At 38.4% G+C, this 24,295-nt stretch overlaps 2 protein-coding genes, 1 long non-coding RNA gene and 2 pseudogenes across 5 annotated transcripts; all 5 read left to right on the top strand.

The window, feature by feature from the left end:
• The first annotated feature begins 4,099 nt into the window (after nucleotides 1-4,099).
• Nucleotides 4,100-6,779, top strand: LOC125479502 (annotated as a pseudogene).
• Nucleotides 6,780-10,291: 3,512 nt separating this feature from the next.
• Nucleotides 10,292-12,181, top strand: LOC125479438. Its single transcript, XM_048588716.1, has 3 exons — nucleotides 10,292-11,047; nucleotides 11,270-11,696; nucleotides 12,000-12,181. Exons 1-3 carry the CDS (start codon nucleotides 10,292-10,294, stop codon nucleotides 12,179-12,181), a joined length of 1,365 nt encoding a protein of 454 aa, XP_048444673.1.
• Nucleotides 12,182-13,068: 887 nt separating this feature from the next.
• LOC108867985 lies at nucleotides 13,069-15,638 on the top strand. Of its 3 annotated transcripts, XR_007260077.1 has the most exons (4): nucleotides 13,069-13,355; nucleotides 14,290-15,004; nucleotides 15,139-15,260; nucleotides 15,433-15,638. It is a non-coding gene; the product is annotated as an uncharacterized LOC108867985 (long non-coding RNA). The 3 variants fall into 3 exon arrangements; XR_007260075.1 differs by having other exon boundaries at nucleotides 13,069-15,004; XR_007260076.1 differs by lacking the exon at nucleotides 15,433-15,638 and having other exon boundaries at nucleotides 13,069-15,004; nucleotides 15,139-15,410.
• Nucleotides 15,639-18,089: 2,451 nt separating this feature from the next.
• Nucleotides 18,090-22,193, top strand: LOC125468096 (putative pentatricopeptide repeat-containing protein At1g12700, mitochondrial). Its single transcript, XM_048588870.1, has 2 exons — nucleotides 18,090-20,251; nucleotides 20,699-22,193. Exon 1 carries the CDS (start codon nucleotides 18,284-18,286, stop codon nucleotides 20,156-20,158), a length of 1,875 nt encoding a protein of 624 aa, XP_048444827.1. The 5' UTR covers nucleotides 18,090-18,283; the 3' UTR covers nucleotides 20,159-20,251; nucleotides 20,699-22,193.
• Nucleotides 21,836-24,295, top strand: LOC125479494 (annotated as a pseudogene).

Raw genomic sequence — 24,295 nt, 5'->3', positions numbered from 1 at the left:
TGACTATGAAGAAACCTTTTCTCCTGTAGCCATGATTAAGTCCATTCGAATTTTGCTTGCTATAGCTGCGTACCATGATTATGAAATCTGGCAAATGGACGTGAAGACAGCCTTTCTGAACGGCTACCTAGAGGAAGAGCTTTATATGGCTCAACCCGAAGGTTTCGTGTCCAAGTCTGAAAAGACTAAGGTATGCAAACTTCAGAGGTCCATTTATGGACTTAAGCAAGCCTCCAGGAGCTGGAACATTCGTTTTGATACTGAAATCAAATCGTTTGGTTTTACTCAAAACGAAGACGACAATTGTGTTTATCAAAAGGTCGTTGGGGAAGCAGTTGTATTCCTAGTGTTATATGTAGATGACATATTACTATTCGGGAATGACACTGCAGTACTTTCTTCTGTAAAAGTGTGGTTGTCCAAAACCTTCCACATGAAAGATTTAGGAGATGCATCTTATGTACTTGGGATAAAGCTCTATCGTGATAGATCCAGAAAATTAATTGGATTATCCCAATCTATGTACATTGATAAGGTGCTAAGTAGGTTCCAGATGGAGCAATCTAAGAAAGGTATTCTTCCTGTAGGACATGGAATTCATCTTTCTAAGTCCATGAGACCTAAGACTCCTGAAGAGATACGGCATATGAATATGATTCCTTATGCTTCCGCCATAGGAAGTCTTATGTATGCCATGATATGCACAAGGCCTGATATCGCATATGCTGTGAGCATTACTAGTCGATATCAATCTAACCCAGGATCAGAACACTGGGCAGCTGTCAAGACGGTCCTTAAGTACTTAAGAAGAACTAAGGACATGTTCCTCGTTTATGGAGGAGCGACAGAGTTGCGAGTGGAAGGCTATACAGACGCAGATTTCCAATCTGACGTCGATGATAGAAGTTCCAACTCCGGATATGTATTCACTCTAAATGGTGGGGCTGTCAGCTGGAAAAGCAAGAAACAAAGTGTAATTGCTGATTCCACGACAGAGGCTGAATATGTGCGCTGCAGCTGAAGCCGGCAAAGAAGCGTTCTGGATGAAGAAGTTCATCAATGAGCTTGGAGTGGTTCCAACCATTACATCACCAGTAACTTTGTACTGTGATAATAGTGGGGCGATAGCTCAAGCCAAGGAACCCAGGGCACATCAAAAGAACAAGCATTTTGATAGGCGCTTTAATATCATTAGAAGATATGCTGCCGAGGGGAAAGTTAACATCCTCAAAGTTGCTTTAGCCGATAACGTAGCAGATCCACTGACAAAGCCAATGTCTCAAATCCAGCTTGACCGTCATATAGAAAAGATGGGTATTAGATACATGGGAAGATGGCTTTGAGTGCAAGTGGGAGATTGTTGGAAGTATGCCCACAAAGCCACTCATTTGATGTAATAGCTTTTTTGGAATACTTATTGTGTTAAACTTTTATATGTTTAATAGAGGGCAAAGCTTATTGTTAATCACTATTTATAGTATCTTGTGTTTAAGCAATAAGGGAATCCAAGGAATGTATTTGATCTAAGAGACAAGTGATTTAAGTTAGTTAAATTAACAGGACATTTCTCTTATGTTCATTCCTAAAACGTTCCTAGCCATAGGATTGCCAATTGGGCATTGACAATCCGCTAAGGTTAGTATGTGTTATGTCGACTCAAGCATGAGTATGAACTAGTCTCAAGTCATTTGGTGTTGGACACTAAGGCAAACACATAAGTGCTCGAAAGAGTAATCGAGTACACTGAACAACGATCAAACGAGAGTTCGAACATACATGTCATGTGAGAACTCAATAGTTGCAATATGCAAAGTAGTCCTTTGACCTGAGGCATCATTGATGTCTAATGGTTAGGTCCTTGATCTTTGATTATGTCAACGGCATTCCATTGGAGTGTCCACGGCATTGTTGGGGTCAAGCTATCTAGTCATGTAGGCATATGAATGCACAACAAGGGATCTCTAACCTTCCATGGTGGAAGGAGAATACTCTAAGATATGATTCGAGAGTCTTTGGCCAAAGCATATGAATATGACTAAGGAAGCTTGTTCCAAATCTTATTCAATTGAATCATATAGAGAAGTATCACATTGGATAGTAGACATGAAACAAACTATCACTTAAACAATGTGATTAAGAGTATTGTATTAGAGAAAGACCGTATTGCATTGTAGTTGTAACTGGATAGGTTCTCCAACCACCTCTACTTAGCTTGGGTAACCATGACATGCTGCTAGGCGTCACCCATGGTTTGTGGAAGCCCTAAAGATTAGCAAACACTAATTTTAAGGGAGAATTGAAATGTGGTTTCAATTCACAATCGATCGTTAAGAGTAACATCGCCCACTACCTCGCTAATTGGAACCTAATGGATCGTACACCGAGTAAGGATATAAGTGAAGAAATTATATGAAATGGATAAGCAATTAAATGGTTTAATTGAAGAATGGTCAAGATTAATTAAATAGTTAATTAATTATACGAAACATTCGTATTGGGCGTTTAAGTTAGTTTTGGGCTTCGGGGCACAAAAACGTTTTGGTCCACAAGGCCCATTATGTTTAAGCTGTATGACAACTAAAACAAAATGGGCAATTAAGCCCAATAACAACATATGGCCGGCCATAAGGGTGGAGGGTAGTGAACTTGGCTTAATTGCAAGTTTGCCACTCCATTGTGAGGTGGTATAAAGACATCTTTATAGCCATTTCATCCTAAGGGTTTTCTAATTGAATTTGGGTGAAACATATTCTCTCATTTTCTACATAGAGGCCGGCCACTTAGGGGAGGAACATCTAGCAATCTTCTTCTTCCCTAAGTCATCCATTTCATCTTCACACTACATCTTTGGTGTGGAGACTTAGAGACACCAAACCTTTGGTGTTTTTGGAGAACAAATCCTCAAATCCACAAAGAAGAAAAGGAGCACTAAAAGGGAGGAAATCACAAGGAAGATCCAAGGAGCAAGGAGGTGACTTGAAGGCCCTCCACTTGGGTGAATCCCTTGTGTAATCAAGGATGAGCTTCAAGGGTAAATAATCTCTAAATTCTTATTCTCTTTAATATTGTTAAAGAGTCTTATGGTTCACCATATACTAGGCTTTGAAAGTCATGGGTTTTATGAATTGTTTTTGAATGCATGCCTACTTTAAAGTGTTATTAGTATGCCTATGTATTCAAATGTTCTTACATGTTCTTAGCTAGGACAAAATTTTTCCTTCAATTTACTGTCTAAAGATAGAGTAGATACCACTTTGTTGGCATTTAGAGAAAGACCATGATGAAATTGATTTGCATCTTTTTAGTTTTGACAAGTTTCAGTGCATCATTCCCTTGAATGCTACATTGGAGGAGGGAGTTGTTCCACTGTCGAGTCCAGTTCAGGTAGCCATTCGTTCATGCATTGCCTAGTGATGTATGAATAACGAAGGTGGTGCTCTTCATTGTTGACTTGTTTCACGGCTTTAAGCATGCAAAACTTTCATGCTCAGTACTTCTCATTTTTGCATCAAATAACGTTTTCAATTGCCACTTAATACTACATTTTAGTAACATTCCTATTCACTTGTAAATAATAATGTCTTAGATTTGAACCACATTAACATGGCTAACCCATTGTGAGGTTTTGCCCACTTTGTCTCCCTCTTTTGGTGTAGATAATATCGTTTGTTAAAAAAAAAATTATTTAATTTTAATGCAGTATTGTATGTTACCAAAAAAAAAAAAAAAAAAACTGACCAACTGGTGGCTTTGTCATGACATTCCATCATTTCGGAGGTCAGAAAGACTAACAGAGGTATTTCAGCCTCTCCTGACCTACAAGAAGTGTAATGTGAAATACATGCCCTTATTTCTATATATAATTGTAGGGGAGGACATAAAAATCATGGAACTGAATCGAACAACGGCATAATAAACTGGAAAAAACAATGTTGACAAAAAAAAAATCAACTAACGTTCAAAAATCGGACCGAACCGTTGATATCCATTTCAGTTTTCATCTTGGTAGAACCTCAAAACCAGATCGAACCGTTTATTCACTTTTTAAAATATCTTATTCACCTGGTTCGTTTTATATATAGACTCAAAGAAATTTAATTCTGACCAAACCTAAAATCATGACAAAAAAGAATCATTCTTTTCGTTGGTTTGTGTATTTATTTTCAATTTGCGTTAATCTAAGAACTAGAAAAAAAAGGTGAAATTCATGCGCTTAAAATCTCACAAGGTCTTACAACAATTAGAGATGCTGAAGATGATGCGGGCAACGATTGCTGCTTCTTCTTCTTTGAAGGTTGGTTATGGAAGCAGCAGCACCAGAGGTATGCTACCTTGCCCTCTTCAATCTTCTCCTGTTGTTGTTTTCTTCAACAATTACTTGGCTTTGTTTCACTCTCGAGCTTCTAAATCGACCGAATCAAGAAACACTCAACAACACCAGCTTGTGAAAATCAGTAATGTTGAGGATGCTTTCAATGTGTTCGACGAAATGCTTCAAAGGCGTCCTCTGCCTCCCGTTGTCCCTTTCAACCAAATCTTGACTCAACTTGCCAGGATGAAATATTATTCGGCAGTTATCTCCATGAATAACCAAATGGTTGTGTCCAGAATTCGTCCAGATGTTTATACTCTAGCCATTATCATTAATTGCTTTTGTCATCTCAACCAAGTGGAGTTTAGTTTGTCAGTCTTGGGTAACTTCTTCAAATTAGGTTTTGAGCCAGATGTCACGACCTACACCACTCTAATCAACGGCTTTCTTCTTAAGAATAGAGAGGCCGAGGCTGCAGCACTTTTCAATAAAATGTTGGAGAGTGGTAACTGTAAACCGAATGTGGTTACTTTCGGTACCCTAGTAAAGGGCCTTTGCGCGAAAGGTAACAACACTGCAGCAATCCAGATTCTTAAGAAGATGGAAGAAAGAGGTTGCAAGCCTAACTTAGTTGTCTATAGCACGATCATCGACAGTCTTTGCAAGGATACTCAAGTTGTTGATGCATTGAAGCTCTTTTTAGAAATGACGAGTAAGGGCATTGCTCCCAACGTCATTACCTATACCTCTTTAATTCAAGGAGTTTGCAAAGTAGGGAAGTGGAAATAAGCTACAAGATTGTTGAATGAAATGGTGGAGAAACATATCTTTCCAAGTGGGCACACCTTCAATGTCTTGGTTGATACATTCTGCAAAGAGGGGATGGTCCAGGAAGCAAGGAGCGTGGTCGAAATGATGACGCAAAGGGATATAGCACCCAATACAATTACGTACAATTCGCTTCTAGATGGTTGCTGTTTGCGAGGAGAAATGGACGAGGCAAAAATGGTTTTTGAAGTGATGCTTAGCAAAGGTTGCATGGTTAATGCTCGTAGTTATAACATATTGATCAACGGCTATTGTAAGCATAAAAGGATAGATGAGGCCCAGATGCTTTTTCTGGAAATGTCTCGTAAGGGAGTTGTTCCAAATACGGTTACTTATAGCACTCTTATTGATGGGATTTGCAAGATGGGGAGAACACAAGATGCACGTAACTTGTTCTCTCAAATGCAAGCTTGTGGCCAACTTCCAAATGTTCAAACGTATAATATTTTACTGGATGGCCTTTGTAGAAACCAACAATTTCCCAAGGCAGTTGAATTGTTGGAAGAGATGGAGGGAAAGAAGTTGGATTTTGATATTGTAACTTACAATATTCTTATTGAAGGATTGTGCAAAGCTGAAAAATTTGAATATGCATGGGATCTCTTTTGTAGTTTATCAAAGGGAATTCAACCTAATGTCAGGACATATACCATAATGATTAGTGGATTTTGTAACCGGGGACTAGCAAGTGAAGCAGAAAACTTGCTTAGAGAAATGGAAGAGAAAGGTTGTTGTCCAAATGGTTTCACGTACAACACAATTATCCGAGGGTTTATCAATAACAACGAGACATCAACAGCGGTGAGGCTTATTCAAGAAATGGTGGAGAGGGGTTTTTCTGCAGATGCATCAACTATGGAGTTGGTCGTTAACTTATTGTCTAAAGATAAAGTAGATCCCGCTTTGTTGGCATTTATAGAAAGACCGTGATGAAATTGTTTTGCATCTTTTCAGTTTTGACAAGTTTTCCTTCTCTTGAATGCTACATTGGAGAGAGTTGTTCTGCTGCTGAGTGTAGTTCAGGTAGCCATTCATTCGTGCATTGGCTAGTGATGTATGATATGCGTTATTAATTGAATATATCAAGTGATAGAGCAACTTTTATGATACTCTTCTTTTAAGATTATGAAATCTGTTGAAAAAGCCGAGTAATGGGGCTTAGACTTTTCGATTGTTATTTGTTGACGTGCATACATGGGCTTTGCCGTTTTCTTTCTTGCACGTAAATATTATTTAACTTAAAACATGTATAAAGTATATGGGATACGCAGATAAGATTGGAAATCACATTTCAGTGGTTTCAAGCACTGCCTTGTTCTCAAATATACTATAGGATTATGAATTACTTCATTTGTTGAAAGAAATATTTCTTTTGTACATTTTCTATCTATTTTACATACAGGTATAGGTGTTGGTTGCCTTGTTGGTAAAGCAATTCATTTTCAGAAACTTTCTTGTGTTTGAGCTGCGTAACATATAAGTGCTTGTTTCATTTCTCTGATCTCCAGCTGTGAACATATAAGTGCTTGGCTTTGTATTCTTCAATAATTACTTGGCTTTGTTTCACTCTCGATCTTCTAAATCGACTGAATCTAGAAACACTCAACAACACCAGCTTGTGAAAATCAGTAATGTTGAAGATGCTTATAACACTCTTATGGATAGGTTTTGCAAGATGGGAAGAATACGAGATGCACATAACTTATTCTCTCAAATGCAAGCTTGTGGCCGACTTCCAAATATTCGAACTTATAATATTTTGCTGGATGGCCTTTGTGAAAACCAGCAACTTTTTATGGCAGTTGAACTTTTGGAAGAGATGGAGGGAAAGAAGTTGGATTTTGATATTGTAACTTACAATATTCTTATTGAAGGATTGTGCAAAGCTGAAAAAGTTGAATATGCATGGGATCTCTTTCGATGCTTACCATCAAAAGGAATTCAACCTAATGCCAGGACGTAAAATACAATGATTAGTGGATTTTGTAATGGAGGGCTAATATGTGAAGCCGAAAACTTGCTTAGAGAAATGGATGAGAAAGGTTGTTGTCCAGATGACTGCACGTACAACATAATTATCCGAGGGTTTATCAATAACAACGGGACATCAACTGCGGTGAGGCTTATTCAAGAAATGGTGGAGAGAGTTTTTTCTGCAAATGCATGAACTACGGAGTTGGTCGTTAATTTATTGTCTAAAGATAAAGTAGATCCTGCTTTGTTGACATTTATCGAAAGACCGTGATGAAATTGTTTTGCATCCTTTCAGTTTTGACAAGTTTTGGTGCTTCCTTCTCTTGAATGCTACAGTGGAGGGAGTTGTTCTGCTGCCGAGTGCAGTTTAGGTAGCCATTTATTCGTGCATTGGCTAATGATGTATGATATGTGTTATTAATTGAATATATCAAGTGATAGAGCAACTTTTATGATAATCTTCTTTTAAGATTATGAAATCTGTTGAAAAAGCCGAGTAATGAAACTTAGACTTTTTCGATTGTTATTTGTTGACGTGCATACATGGGCTTTGCCATTTTCTTTCTTGCACGTAAATATTATTTAACTTAAAACATTTATAAAGTATATGGGATACCCAGATAAGATTGGAAATCACATTTCAGTGGTTGCAAGCACTGCCTTGTTCTTAAGTATACTATAGGATTATGAATTACTTCATTTGTACGTTTTCTATCTGTTTTACATATAGGTATAGGTGCTGGTTGCCTTGTTGGTAAAGCAATTCACTTTTGATATTGTAAAGCACACTTGGTAATGAATTACCATATACAGTTTACGCAGGAATCATTTTCAGAAACTTTCTTGTGTTTGAGCTGTGTAACATGTAAGTGCTTGTTTCATTTCTCTGATCTCCAGCTGTGAAATCAAGTTGTAAAATTTTACGTCTTCTCTTGATTTACAGATGAAAGGAGAATGAAAAGTGTGGAGATGGGTGGTGCTCAAGAGTTCGTGCATATGTTGGGGGCCGCTAAAGATGACAGCACAAGGATGGAGGCTTTGAAAGCTCTTACCGCTCTATCACCCTCAGGTCCAGACATTTTCATTCACAGTTGGTACTACGTGAACCTATGTTTATACCTTGAAATTTTGTTAATTTTATAAAATAGGTGTGTATCAACTTAAATTCCGGGATGCTAATGATAAGCATCTTACATTACTATATTTCCTTATTTTCCTCCTATTTTTGCATTTTATGTGGTTTTAAATTGTGAACTTGTTGTATATGTGTCATCCTACAATACTCCTCACTATTGTTATATGGCATATATGCTTAATGTGTTTTTAAATTTTGGACTTGTTGGATACTCTTTTTGCATTTTATCCTTCTTTTATTATCTTATCCATGGATTTCATACTAGTATAATTTTTGGTAAGTGTAAATATGCACTTATTTACAAGATATACAAGAAATTTACCTAAAATCTACCCCGACTAGCACCTAGGATTTTTTAGAACCTTGATTTTTAGTTGATGAACTATTGTTCCAATTGAGTTAAAATTGAAAGACCATTACTACAATTTTTTCTATTAAAAAAAAAGTGCATAATTATCAACTGTAAGTGGTTTACAAAAATAATTTATACATTGATTCCTCTAGCATTTTTTTTATTATAAATTGTCCCATTTGATCCAACATTAAATAGACTAATAAGCACAAATGAGTTAAGTCAATTATAGATGGACATCTTAGGCTCGATAAATTCATAAACTATATCGATTAACCCGAGGGGCTTCCAGATCGAAACTCAGATACTGAGGAAACCAATCCTATCAAAGCTGTTGGGGTGGAAGATGGCAACCACAACTAGGATTGGCGGCAGCTAAGGTGTGGAAAAGATGAAGAAACCAGCTTGAATGAACTAAAATTAGAAGGTTGAACTCTCACACACCGACATTAGAAGACAACATCTCATCTACCACAACAATTTGATCACGGGCATTAAGAGTCCATTGTAAAAAAATACAAATTTACCACGGGCATAGTGAGCACATGGTGAATAACAATTTTTTATCACAGGCAAATTTTAGTCCGTGGTAAAATAGTAATTAATAATCACGCGCAAAGTTGCATGTTGTAAATATACTAAGTCACCATGCGTGATAATCATGGTTAATATGATTAATATCCACAGCGAGCACACCCACCGTGGAGTGTGCCAGCGAGCACACCCGTCGTTCACAATGCATGCTTTGTGTTGGAAATGCTGAGGATTAGGAGATTCTCCGGCCGAAGTCTATGAAGCAATGGGTGAATTGATGGGTCGACTTAACTCACTTTTACGAAGGGAGGAGATGTATTGGAGACAACGGTCACGTGTCCAGTGGTTACAGGAAGGGGACAAGAATATGAAGTTTTTTTATTTGCGGGCGTTAAACCATAAACGGAAAAATAATATAAACGGGTTGAGGGATGCGAATGGGGTATGGTAGGATTCAAGGGTTGGCATTGAAGGCACGGTAGTGGGGTATTTTCAGAATATTTTTCGTTCTCAGGGCGTCCTGGATCGTGCGGTGTAGGAGGTTACAGGGGCATGTTCACGATGTGTTACTACTTAAATGAATGAGGAACTGTTGAGACCTTACTTGAAGGAGGAGATCCGGTTTGCACTCTTCCAAATGCACTCGTCCAAAGCTCCGGGACTGGACGATAAGTCACCCCTATTTTTTTAGAAGTTCTGGCATGTTGTAAAGCATGATATGGTGAATGTTGTTCACTTTTTTCTCACATTTGGAAGATCACTACGGGAGGTTTGTTTCACTCATGTAGTCTTGATTCCTAAGGTGAATCAGCCGTATGAGATATCACAGTTACGACCGATTAGTTTGTGTAATGTCATATATAAGATTGAGGCAAAGGTGATTGCGAATCGTTTGAAGAAATTTTTGAATATAATAATTTCTCCGTATTAGAGTGCTTTTGTCCCAGGGCGGTTGATTGCTGATAATACTTTGGTAGCGTTGGAAATAGGTCATTATCTTCATAACAAACGGTGGGGTCATGAAGGTTCTTTTGCTCTCAAAGTGGATCTTAGTAAGGCCTATGATAGGGTGAAGTGAAACTTTTTGGAAGATGTGATGTTGAAGTTGGGGTTTGATAGTCGATGGGTGTCGGTGGTGATGATGTGTGTGAAATCTATGTCGTACTCCTTTTTGGCCAATGGGGAAACATATGGGTATATGGAGCCTTCTCGTGGTCTACGTCAGCGTGATCCGTTATCTCCCTATTTATTCCTCCTTTGCATTGAGGGTTTATCGGCACTTATTGTGTATAATGAGCAAATGAGAGTTCTTAGCGGGATTCGGATTTGTGAGGCTGAGCCTAGTATCCATCACTTATTGTTTGCTGACGACATTTTCTTGTTTGGTAAAACCAATCTGGATGAATGCGCTGTGGTCCAACGTATTTTAGGTGTTTTCTCCCAAGCGTCAGGGCATGAAATAAACTTGGGGAAGACTAGTATTGCGTTCAGTGCTAACGTGCATGGCCGAGAGCAGCAAGGGCTTGCCAATTTTTTGGGGGTCCAATTGGTGGAACGACATGTGCATTATTTGGGCCACTCTACGTTCGCGGGTAAGAATAAACGCCAAACTTATGCTTATATCAAAGAACGAGTCCACAAGAGGTTGAGTAGTTGGAAAGGGAAGTGCTTAAGTGGAGTGGGACGTGAATTGCTCGTGAAAGTGGTGGCTCAGGCACTGCCTACATATGCTATGAATTGTTTTGTGCTTCCAAAGACTTTTTGTGATGAGTTACATCAGTTAATGGCTCGGTTTTGGTGGGGCAGTGATCTGGACTCGAGGAAGATTCATTGGCAATCACGGGATAAGTTGTGCATTGCTAAACCGGAAGGTGGTATGGGGTTTTGGAATCTTTATGCTTTTAACTTGGAGGTACTGGCAAAACAAGGTTGGCAAATTGTCCAAAACGTAGAGTCCTTAACGGCAAGGCTATTTAAGGCTAGGTATTTCCCCAATACTTCTTTTTGGGACACCCTTTGTTCCCTCGTCTTCTTCATATTGTTGGTCTAGCATACTCAAAGCTAGAATGGTGTTGGAGAAGGGCTCGAGATGGCTGATTGGGGATAGGGCTTCAATGCGGGTATGGAGGAATAGGTGGGTGCCACGACCCTTGACATTTTGTCCCATAATGATGCCGCCTCCATCTCGAGAGGATATGAGGGTTCTGAGCTTATTGATGTGGAAAGGAACAAGTGGTGTGACGCTAAGTTGACTGAGTATTTTAAGGAAGAAGACAGGGAGCATATTCGTGCTTTGCCCATTAGTTATCGGCTTCCATCTGATAAACTAATCTGGCATTATAATGACTGGGGTATTTTCACAGTCAAGAGTGCTTATTGGGTTGCATGGAATTCTATTAAACCACTGTCACTAAGTGCGTCTTCTTCAGCTTCTGCAGGAAATCCGTTTACTCTTTTATGTAAAGCTATATGGAATGCCAAAGTCCCACCGAAAGTGAGGAATATGGTGTGGAGGACTTGTCATAATATTCTCCTGACAAAAGAGAATTTGTCTAAGAAAGGTTTACATCGGATTTGACGTGCATTTTCTGTAATGGAGCATCGGAGACAGTGGTGCATGTTCTCAAATAGTGTCATTTTGCTAGAGCTACATGGTTTGCGGCCCCATGTAGCTTTCTGGTTAATTCCGTCCCTTGTGGATCAGTCAATGAGTGGTTTTTGTTGTTGTTACAAACTAATCATTTTGCTTTCAATTTCATTTGTATGGTGGTTTGGCATCTTTGGCAGGCGAGGAATGATCAAATTTGGAGTGGAAGCAAGAGGCCCCAGGGGTTGTGGTGCAACGTGTTGTGGCATGGTTGCAGGAATTCTGGGCTGCGGCAGATCTTGTACTTACTGCTCAGCAACAGACGGCTCGTACTCGGCAGGGGGAAATGGTTTGATGCCTAGGGTGGTGGCGGAATATTGGGTGAGAGAGAATGTGGAGGTTGCTACTAAATTGCAGGTTGAGGTGGGTAGGGCTGGTGTGGTAATCCGTGACGCATAGGGAGCTTTTGTGGTAGCAACGACACGCTTTCTTCCCTTTGTTTCCTCGACTCTCCAAGCTGAGTTGCTAGCGATTAAGCATGAAGTGGAGTTGGCTATCAAAAGGTTCAAGTCGAAAGTGACTCCTCCCAAGCAATTTCCATTATCAATACTTGTGTGGATCATGATTCGGTCATGGATTTGCTATTGGGGGATGATTTACATAGTGCAGCTTCGTTTACTGCTTCGAAGTTTATTTCTATTTTTAGGAATAATAATGGTATTGCCCATTGTTTGGCAAATGTAGCAGTGTCAAGTGGGACTCGTTTAGTTTGGATTGAGGAGCCTCTGAGTGTTATTTTGGATCTTCTCATCCAAGAAACAAAGTAACTTTTCCAAGTTAATGATATCGTCTTTCCTTAAAAAAAAAAAAATATATATACGCATCGCCTTTTTATTATCTACCATAAACATAACGTGTGGTACAATCATTCATAATTAAAAAAAACAGAGAAGGCGGGACACCAAATTTTGAAAAATTTTGAACATATTTGAAATTTGACAAGTTCACTTTGCGCACTCTCTGCCTTCTCCATGCCCCCATCTCTTCCACTTTATCTTCCTTTCCCTTTTTTTAGTTTGTTAATTTTTGTCCTCTCTCTTTTTCTCCCTCTCTCTTAGAGCACTTCCACCGTGAGAAACCCTCCCCAGGCTATTCACTATTTAATCTACCCAGTGAACAGTAACTGCCCTTAATGAACAGTAACTGCCTTTTGCATCTCCATCGTTACACTTGAATAGCTCTGGCAATAAACAATAAAATATTTTTTTCTCTCACCCAATCCATCAAACATCCCTATCACCCTTTCCCTTTTTCTCCTCATTTGACCGGTTCTTCCTCTCTCTCTCTCTCTCTCTCTTTTTCTTTCTGTCTTTCTTTCCCTTTTTCCCCTCATTTACCTTTTTCCCTCATTCCACCATCATCATCTCCCCTCCTCTTTGCTTTCATTCCCTCCCTGCTCGGTTTCTCCTTCTTCCCCAATCTTCGTCTTCCTCTCATCTTCTCTGCTTTCATTCCCTTCCCTTTCTCTTCCACTTCCCTTCTCTCTACACATAGCGATAGCTGCTTGCCGGGACTAGAATTTCTCCCTAATTTTTCACGACTCGTTCTAAGTCCCAGCCATCAATCCTGAATAGTGATTTCAATCCGCTGATTCTTTTTTTTATTTATTAATTTTTTGCTTGATTTATTTGCTGCCGATCGAATTTGATCGTATATGCGGTGGTTTTAGAACCGTAATTTTATTGGAAAATTTAGTTTAATTTAATTTTTTGAAATTGATTATGTATAGTTGATGTTTTTCGTTCGAATTGAGGGTTTGTGTGTGTAGATCCAGGTCAAATGAGGGGAAGGAGGACGAAGAGATGTCAAGGTCGGCGCATGCATCGATGCCGCACATCAGCCACACGTCACACAACCCTCAGGCTCTCGGGTTGTCGATTCCTACCTGGCCTCTCGCTCGGGGTTGCTTGGGCTCGCTCGCCAGCACACGCTGGACTTCATCACTCGGGCCCTTTGGCCCTGTTCCTGTGCCTGTCCCTCGGGCTGGAGCACACGGTGGAAGTGCTCTTAGTGGCTTCCATATCTACTCCAATCCTATGTCCCCACTAGCACCCCTGTTCATACTTCTTCTCAAACCTTCTTCATGTTTCCCGATTCGTCCCTTTATTGATGCAAGAAGAACCCTTCTTCCTCCTCCGAGCCAACTCAGCGGAGATGGGACTCTACGCACCAGAATCTCTTCAAAACTGCCATCAAAAGCTTTGTTTTTGAAGCAATTTTCCCCAATTTCGTTTAAAACCTTATAAATTCGGCCTTGGTTTCACCCTTTTTCTCACCTCCACCGCTCACTATCTGTCTGTCCATTGCTACGCTGTCACTCCATCGATTCGTCCGTCGCTCCGTCAAATCTCATCGCTTTGCCAGCCAATAGGAAGAGTTTACATTTGGATGAATATTCCTTTTTTTTTTTTTTTTTTTTTTTCGGTTGGGTAAGTTTGATTTTCATTTGTATCGTTTTTTTTTTTATATTCCTTTATTAATGAGTCTTTGATAATAATTTGTCGCAGTAACGTATTTCTTGTTCAAAAACTACCCCTAGCTTATTCTCTCTTATGAATGATGGTGGATGACGATTGGGTTGCAGGGCAGTTTGCATTTGCTAGCCTTTCTCACTTTATGGCTTAGAAATTGGTATGCAAATATTTGGACGGATTTTAGGGTTAGAGTTTTGAATTTGATCCTCTATATTCTCACTCAAATTTAGGAACTTTGCTCTTGTATTTTAATTTTGTATTGTATTTGTTCTAATACTGTTGTAGTTGTAGTTGTTTTGTTGGTTTGATCGCAGCTACCATTTCCTCAACTTAACTAGTTCATGGGCCATCATATGGTTAGTAATTTGAAGATGTTTCCCTCAATTTCTTTACCTAACCTAAGCTTGAATAAATCTTGGTAACCTATATATTTGAAATATGTCCATTGTGATAAAAAAAAATCAGTGGGATGATCCACTTTGCTTCTTAGGTATGTGCACGAGTATGTCTTGTTCTGATTGAGATGTTAACGGAAAAGCTCCAGTGTAATAAAGAACAGTTTGTACGAAGGTCTCTGTATTTGTCGCCGGCTCTATATATAATTGCATCCAATTACTTAGATGTTAATAAATGGCAATCCTGATTTCAAGTTGTTTTCTTATACGTTTTGGTTGTGGGTGTTTAATGAATGGAGATGCAGATGGTGGCTACGAATGGTGCGACTCGTGTTCATGGCTTCTCAGAAAATGTATTTGCCTTATCCATGTTCTTTGCCTATTCATTATATATATTTTTTGTTTTCTTCCTTTATATGTATTTTGAGGTGCACTCGAGTCTTTTCTCACACTATGCTTTATTGCTTTATTTGAATCTTTTCTGCAGTAATGGCAATTTCCCTTGTTCAAGCTTCTGCCTCAAGTTGTAATTCTACCTCAAGGTCAAGGACTCCAAGATCCTTCTCTTTGGTGGCTCACTAAATAACTTCAAGAAACTTGGTTGAAATGGTAATTCCCAACTTCAAGTAATTGTTTATTTAGTACAAGTATTGCATATATTTTGACCGATGGCAGAATTCAAGTAATGCTTTCGTTAGTTTTGAGTTTGTTTGTTGTTGTCGGTGCTTATTGATTTTCAATACTACTGCATGTTTGTGATTTACATTGTTTATAATTTCAGTTGTTCATAGGTTAACGACAGTTCATAGTATTAACTTTCAAAGGCGTTTGGAGGTGTTCAAGGAAAAGTGAAGTCTTTCAACTGACAATTTCCTTGTTGTTTGAGGCCTAGTTGATGCTTCATGTGTAGTTTGATATTTCCTAGTATAAATCAATGGTGGTGTTGTTAGCTTTGTACAGTTTGTAATTCTTTTTTAATGTGATTATTTAAAAAAATTGTATTTATAGTAAATTTCCAATTTTGTGGGTTTATATATATATATATATATATATATATATATATATATTTTTTTTTTTTTTTTTTAATAACGGACATTACTTGTGGTAAATAAGTAATCTACAACGGCAATAGTACCCGTGGTAAATTCCAATCTACAACGGGCACTGTTTGTGGTTACATTACATTTGACAACGAGCATAGCTCGTGGTAGAAATTGAGACTTTTTATCACTTCCAAATTATTAACGGGCACAATGTTTGTGGTGGATTGCAATCTAAGATGGACATTCACCGTGGTAGACGAGCATTTTTTGCTTCTAGTGCGGAGAGAAACTCTCACCCTAACGGGAGAGAAAACTCCATTAACTTGCTAAATCACCTTATTGTAATTATTTTACACTCTTCATTGATCTCTTGGTCAATTATTTTACAACTCCGGCTCGGTCAGGCTGCTATCTTTGTTGCCGTCAAACGATCGGAAGATCTCGCGATGCTGTGTCGTCTGCTCCTCCTCCATTATTCCTCGCCACCACCGATTTATATTGTTTGCTTCTAGTGCTAGTACTGGTGCTACTCATGAGCTTGCATGACTAAGTTCACGAGAGAAAAATAGGGACAAGGATCCTCTCCAAATTCTCTTGTGAGGATCTTCGGAACCCTCCAATCATGTCGGTTCATTGTACATTGTATGATCATAAATCATTGTATTTTTTTTTAATTTAAAGTTGAATATCAACCGTACCTGAAGAAAAATATATGCACGATGTACGATGAACGAATGTGATTAGAGGATCCTTGAGATCTTGAAGATCCTCATTTAGAAACAAGGACTTTGATTAATTAAATAATTAATTAAAAATGATTAGTAGCCTCCTAAGTCATCAACAGTCGCTTTGGCCGAGTGGTTAAGGCGTGTGCTTGCTAAGTGCATAGGGATTCCCTGCGAGAGTTTGAACCTCTCAGGCTTAAAAAAATTGAAAATCGATGGTGGTGTTGTTAGCTTTGTACAGTTTGTAATTCTTTTTTAATATGTGATTATTTAAAAAAAAAATAAATAAATTTCCAACTTTGTGGATTTATATAATTTTTTTATTTTTTTTTTTATAACGGCCATTACTCATGGTAAATAACTAATCCACAACGGCAGTAGTACCTGTGGTAAATTCCAATCTACAATAAGCATTGTTTATGGTTACATTACATTTGACAACGGGCATAACTCGTGGTAGAAATTGAGACTTTTTATCACTTCCAAATTACTAACGGGCACAATGTTTGTGGTGGATTGCAATCTATCACGAGCATTCACCGTGGTAGATGAACATTTTTCTTCTAGTGCGGAGAGAAACTCTCACCCTAACAGGAGAGAAAACTCCATTAACTTGCTAAATCACCGTATTGCAATTGTTTTACACTCTTCATTGATCTCTTAGTCAATTATTTTACAACTCTGATTCGGTCAAGCTGCTGTCTTTGTTGCCGTCAAACGATCGGAAGATTTCGCGCAGCTGTGCCGTCTGCTCCTCCTCCATTATTTGCCGCCGCTGCCAATTTATATTGTTTGCTTCTAGTGCTACTACTGGTGCTACTCATGAGCTTGCATGAGTAAGTTCATGAGCGGCAATTAGGGAAAGACCATGATGAAATTTATTGTCTAAAGATAGAGTAGATACCACTTTGTTGGCATTTAGAGAAAGACCATGATGAAATTGATTTGCATGTTTTTAGTTTTGACAAGTTTCAGTGCATCCTTCCCTTGAATGCTACATTGGAGGAGGGAGTTGTTCTGCTGTTGAGTCCAGTTCAGGTAGCCATTCGTTCATGCATTGCCTAGTGACGTATGAATAACGAAGGTGGTGCTCTTCATTGTTGACTTGTTTCACGGCTTTAAGCATGCAAAACTTTCATGCTCAGTACTTCTCACTTTTGCATCAAATAACGTTTTCAATTGCCACTTAATACTACATTTTAGTAACATTCCTATTCACTTGTAAATAATAATGTCTTAGATTTGAACCACATTAACATGGCTAACCCATTGTGAGGTTTTGTCCACTTTGTCTCCCTCTTTTGGTGTAGATAATATCGTTTGTTAAAAAAAAAAATTTCAATTTTAATGCAGTATTGTATGTTACAAAAAAAAAAAAAAAAAAAAAACTGACCAACTGGTGGCTTTGTCATGACATTCCATCATTTCGGAGGTCAGAAAGACTAACAGAGGTATTTCAGCCTCTCCTGACCTACAAGAAGTGTAATATGAAATACATGCCCTTATTTCTATATATAATTGTAGGGGAGGACATAAAAATCATGGAACTGAATTGAACAACGACATAATAAACCGAAAAAAACAATGTTGACAAATAAAAAAAAAAAAAAAAATTAACGAACGTTCAAAAATTGAACCGAACCGTTCATATCCATTTCAGTTTTCATCTTGGTGGAAGCTCAAAACCAGACCGAACCGTTTTTCACTTTTTAAAATATCTTATTCACTTGGTTCGTTTTATATATAGACTCAAAAGAAATTTAATTATGACCAAACCTAAAATCATGACAAAATAGAATCATTTTTTTCGTTGGTTTGTGTATTTATTTTCAATTTGCGTTAATCTAAGAACTAGAAAAAAAACATGAAATTCATGCTCTTCAACTCTCACAAAGTCTTACAACAATTAGAGATGCTGAAGATGATGCGAGCAACGATTGCTGCTTCTTCTTCTTTGAAGGTTGGTTATGGAAGCAGCAGCACCAGAGGTATGCTTCCTTGCCCTCTTCAATCTTCTCCTGTTGTTGTTTTCTTCAACAATTACTTGGCTTTGTTTCACTCTCGAGCTTCTAAATCGACCGAATCAAGAAACACTCAACAACACCAGCTTGTGAAAATCAGTAATGTTGAGGATGCTTTCAATGTGTTCGACGAAATGCTTCAAAGGCGTCCTCTGCCTCCCGTTGTCCCTTTCAACCAAATCTTGACTCAACTTGCCAGGATGAAATATTATTCGGCAGTCATCTCCATGAATAACCAAATGGTTGTGTCCGGAATTCGTCCAGATGTTTATACTCTAAACATTATCATTAATTGCTTTTGTCATCTCAACCAAGTGGAGTTTAGTTTGTCAGTCTTGGGTAACTTCTTCAAATTAGGTTTTGAGCCAGATGTCACGACCTACACCACTCTAATCAACGGCTTTCTTCTTAAGAATAGAGAGGCCGAGGCTGCAGCACTTTTCAATAAAATGTTGGATAGTGGTAACTGTAAACCGAATGTGGTTACTTTCGGTACCCTAGTAAAGGGCCTTTGCGCAAAAGGTAACAACACTGCAGCAATCCAGATTCTTAAGAAGATGGAAGAAAGAGGTTGCAAGCCTAACTTAGTTGTCTATAGCACGATCATCGACAGTCTTTGCAAGGATACTCAAGTTGTTGATGCATTGAAGCTCTTCTCAGAAATGATGAGTAAGGGTATTGCCCCAAATGTCATTACCTATACCTCTTTGGTTCATGGAGTTTGCAAATTAGGAAACTGGAAAGAAGCTACAAGATTGTTGAATGAAATGGTGAGTAAACATATCTTTCCAGATGTGTGCACCTTCAGTGTTTTGGTTGATACATTTTGTAAAGAAGGGATGGTCCAGGAAGCAAGGAGCGTGGTCGAAATGATGACGCAAAGGGATATAGCACCCAATACAATTACGTACAATTCGCTTCTAGATGGTTGCTGTATGCGAGGAGAAATGGACGAGGCAAAAATGGTTTTTGAAGTGATGCTTAGCAAAGGTTGCATGGTTAATGCTCGTAGTTATAACATATTGATCAACGGCTATTGTAAGCATAAAAGGATAGATGAGGCCCAGATGCTTTTTCTGGAAATGTCTCGTAAGGGAGTTGTTCCAGATACGGTTACTTATACCACTCTTATTGATGGGATTTGCAAGATGGGGAGAACACAAGATGCACGTAACTTGTTCTCTCAAATGCAAGCTTGTGGCCAACTTCCAAATGTTCAAACGTATAATATTTTACTGAATGGCCTTTGTAAAAACCAACAATTTCCCAAGGCAGTTGAATTGTTGGAAGAGATGGAGGGAAAGAAGTTGGATTTTGATATTGTAACTTACAATATTCTTATTGAAGGATTGTGTAAAGCTGAAAAATTTGAATATGCATGGGATCTCTTTTGTAGTTTATCATCAAAGGGAATTCAACCTAATGTCAGGACATATACCATAATGATTAGTGGATTTTGCAACCGGGGACTAGCAAGTGAAGCAGAAAACTTGCTTAGAGAAATGGAAGAGAAAGGTTGTTGTCCAGATGGTTTCATGTACAACACAATTATCCGAGGGTTTATCAATAACAACGAGACATCAACAGCGGTGAGGCTTATTCAAGAAATGGTGGAGAGGGGTTTTTCTGCAGATGCATCAACTACGGAGTTGGTCGTTAACTTATTGTCTAAAGATAAAGTAGATCCCGCTTTGTTGGCATTTATAGAAAGACCGTGATGAAATTGTTTTGCATCTTTTCAGTTTTGACAAGTTTTCCTTCTCTTGAATGCTACATTGAAGAGAGTTGTTCTGCTGCTGAGTGCAGTTCAGGTAGCCATTCATTCGTGCATTGGCTAGTGATGTATGATATGTGTTATTAATTGAATATATCAAGTGATAGAGCAACTTTTATGATACTCTTCTTTTTATGAAATCTGTTGAAAAAGCCGAGTAATGGGGCTTAGACTTTTCGATTGTTATTTGTTGACGTGCATACATGGGCTTTGCCGTTTTCTTTCTTGCATGTAAATATTATTTAACTTAAAACATTTATAAAGTATATGGGATACCCAGGTAAGATTGGAAATCACATTTCAGTGGTTGCAAGCACTGCCTTGTTCTCAAATATACTATAGGATTATGAATTACTTCAGAGGTTTTTCTGCAGATGCATCAACTACGGAGTTGGTCGTTATTTTATTTTGTAAAGATAAAGTAGATCCCGCTTTGTTGGCATTTATAGAAAGACCAGGATGAGATTGTTTTGCATCTTTTCAGTTTTGACAAGTTTCGGTGCTTCCTTCTCTTGAATGCTACATTGGAGGGAGTTGTTCTGCTGCTGAGTGCAGTTCAGGTAGCCATTCATTCGTGCATTGGCTAGTGATATATGATATGTGTTATTAATTGAATCTATATGTGTTATTAATTGAATCTATCAAGTGATCGAGCAACTCTTATGATACTTTTCTTTAAAGATTATGAAATTTGTTGAAAAGCAGAGTAATGGGACTGATATGAAATTCGTAGACATATTTATGGCTTGGTTTAACTTCTCTTTTATTTTTTGGTAATAATTATCTTGAGGAGATTATGTATAATTAATTTTAAAGGATATGGGTCTGATGAAAGAAGCAATGGAGGAAATGATAGCTACAGGAGGAGGACTCAATCCATTTCTTAAACTTTGCTCCAACACCAGATACAATACACATATGATGATGCATCCGAATTCCATCATGAAAGGTACAATCTGTATCCGATCAAACAATGTCATCTGTGATTAAACAAAGAATATACGAATTCCATCTTTTCTTAATCATTTTTCTATCTGCACTAAAATATTGCAAGTTCACCATTGAAATAAATGCCTTGAGTTGTTGATATGGAGTTTAACAAGTCCTATGGGTAATGTATGTGCAATAAGAAGGCAATTGCAAGTAAATGTTTGGCTCCGTCAATCTTCCTTTTCTGAATCTAGAACAGGAAGGATGCTCAGGGCTGAAGAATGAAGATGCATGCCCTGAACAATCCCCTCATATTAACAGGTGCAGGCGTTGAGTAAATTTCAATAGTGCTGGCACGATAAACAGACTGGATGACAAGTAAAAGACCAGCAATTTGGAAGAGATCAATTTGGCATAGATGTGGAGTTAATCATTACGGTTATGCCTTGTCCCAACTGACGGTGTTTAATTAAGCGAGCATGTGCACGTAACCTGAAGAGAAAGTTGCAATTTCATATCCCAATACAAGGCAAAAACCGGCGGACTTTGCCATCCAACTGCGAGTACTACAAGCTCCTGGGTGAATAGCAGAAGGGACACCTGATACAACGGCTATGTACTTCTCAGGAAGCCTTTCCTTCCGAAAACGAGGACCAGCATAAGATGTTGTAAGAATCTGGATATCTTTACAGATTACTACCGTGAATGAAGAATGATTTGAGTTTGCAACTATTTTAACTCTAGTGATCCAAGAGACCTGCTGGTTTGAAGCTCGATGCATAAGTTGACATATCCATTGGTGGTATAGGCTTGGAAATGTAAGGCTCCCTTTTTGTTGGATTACTATTATGACCTCGAATTACAAACCCTTAGCATGAACAAAACCATCAAAGCTAATTTTAAAAATGTATAGATTAGCCAGATAGAAATCAAGTGAAACGCTAATGAGATTCTTTCAAAGTGAAACTCTCCATGTATGCTCCGAACAGTGCTCTCCGGAAATTTCACAAGTCCTGTTGGTAATATAAATTTGTGAATGGTAGGATATTACTATTTTGACCGTATTTTATTAGGTAGTTGTCTTTAATTTTGTTCGTCAAATAGGGATATTGAAGGTTGAGAGCTTTACCCTTCTTGTTTTCAAACTAAGAAGAAAAACAAAATCGCGCTAACAGGTTGAAGCAGATTCTTTCCTCCACAAATCATCCTCAGCAAACGTTTTTCGAAAGAGGATTTACGCACGGACTCGCTGACTCACCGAAGATGATGCGGGCAACAACAGCTACTGCTTCTTCTTCTTCTTTGAAAGTTGGTTATGGCAGCAGCAGACTCGGACTCAGATTCGGAGGTATGCTGCCTTTTTCTTGTTCAATTTTCTTCTGTCGTTGTTTTCTTCAACAATTACTTGGGTTTGTTTCATTCTCGAGCTTCTAAATCGACGTAATCAAGAAACACCCAACAACACCAGCGTGTGAAAATCACTAATGTTGAGGATGCTCTCAATGTGTTCGACGAAATGCTTCAAAGGCGTCCTCTGCCTTCCATTATCCCTTTCACTCAAGTGTTGGGTCAGCTTGCCAAGTTGAAACATTAATCAACAGTCATCTCCATGAATAACCAAATGGTTGTGTCCGGAATTCCCAGATATTTATACTCTAACCATTATCATTAATTGCTTTTGTCATCTCAACCAAATGGAGTTTAGTTTGTCAGTCTTGGGTAACTTCTTCAAATTAGGTTTTGAGCCAAATGTCACAACCTACACCACTCTAATCAACAGCTTTCTTCTTAAGAATAGAGAGGCCGAGGCAGCAGCACTTTTCAACAAAATGATGGAGAGAGGTAATTGCAAGCCAAGTGTTGTTACTTTCGGCACCTTAGTAAAGGCCCTTTGCATGAAAGGTAACAACATTGCAGCTATCCAATTGCTTAAGAAGATGGAAGAAGGAGCTTGCAAGCCTAACGTTGTTATCTATAACACGATTATCGACAGTCTTTGCAAAGATACTCTAGTTGTTGATGCACTGCACATCTTCTCAGAAATGATTAGTAAGGGTATTTCCCCAACTATTGTTACCTATAACAAATTGATTCATGGAGTCTGTAAAATAGGGAAGTGGAAAGAAGCTACGAGATTGTTGAATGAAATGGTGTGTAAACATATCTTTCCAAATGTGCACACATTCAGTGTCTTGGCTGATACATTATGCAAAGAGGGGATGGTCCAAGAAGCAAGGAGCGTGGTTGAGATGATGATTCAAAGAGGTGTCAAACCTAATACAGTTACTTACAATTCGCTTATGGATGGTTACTGTTTGCGAGGAGAAATGGACGAGGGGAAAAAGATCTTTGATCTAATGCTTAGCAAGGATTGCATGGTTGATGCTTATAGTTATAACATATTGATAAACGGCTATTGTAAGCGTAAAAGGATAGATGATGCCCGAATGCTTTTTGTGGAAATATCTCATAATGGAGTTCCTGATACGGTTACTTATAGCACTCTTATTGATGGGTTTTGCAAGATGGGGAGAACACAAGATGCACAGAACTTGTTCTCTCAAATGCAAGCTTGTGGCCAACTTCCAGACATTCAAACTTATTCTATTTTATTGCATGGCATGTGTGCAAACCAACAATTTCCCAAGGCAGTTGGATTGTCGGAAGAGATGGAGGGAAAGAAGTTGGATGTTGATATTGTAACTTACACTACTCTTATTGAAGGATTGTGCAAAGCTGAAAAGGTTGAATATGCATGGGATCTCTTTCGTAGTTTATCATCAAAAGGAATTCAACCTAATGTCAGGACATATACTATAATGATCAGTGGATTTTGTAATGGGGGACTAGCAAGTGAAGCAGAAAACTTGCTTAAAGAAATGGAAGAGAGAGGTTGTTCTCTAGATGGTTGCACGTACAACACAATTATCCGAGGGTTTATCAATAACAACGAGACATCAACGACAGTGAGGCTTTTGAAGAAATGGTGGAGAGGGGTTTTTCTACAGATACATCAACTGCAGAATCGATTGTTAATTTATTGTGTAAAGATAAAGTAGATCCCGCTTTGTTGACATTTATAGAAAGACCATGATGAAATTGTTTTGCATTTTTTCAGTTTTGACGAATGATAAGTTAATAATTTATGGAA

Source organism: the organism of the source record quoted next, unplaced genomic scaffold (assembly GCF_019419815.1).
Source record: "Pyrus x bretschneideri cultivar Hongxiangsu unplaced genomic scaffold, Pyrus_bretschneideri_v1 Contig29, whole genome shotgun sequence".
Taxonomy (NCBI): Eukaryota; Viridiplantae; Streptophyta; class Magnoliopsida; order Rosales; family Rosaceae; genus Pyrus; species Pyrus x bretschneideri.
This window is presented reverse-complemented; position numbering and strand designations above follow the sequence as displayed.

Coding starts and splice junctions, on each gene's coding strand:
- LOC125479438 (XM_048588716.1), top strand. CDS start 10,292: ATGTCGTACTCCTTTTTGGCCAATGGGGAAACATATGGGTATATGGAG. Junction 11,048..11,269: donor TTTATGCTTTTAACTTGGAG/GTACTGGCAAAA, acceptor ATGGAGGAATAG/GTGGGTGCCACGACCCTTGA. Junction 11,697..11,999: donor AGAGAATTTGTCTAAGAAAG/GTTTACATCGGA, acceptor GCATGGTTGCAG/GAATTCTGGGCTGCGGCAGA.
- LOC125468096 (XM_048588870.1), top strand. CDS start 18,284: ATGAAATTCATGCTCTTCAACTCTCACAAAGTCTTACAACAATTAGAG.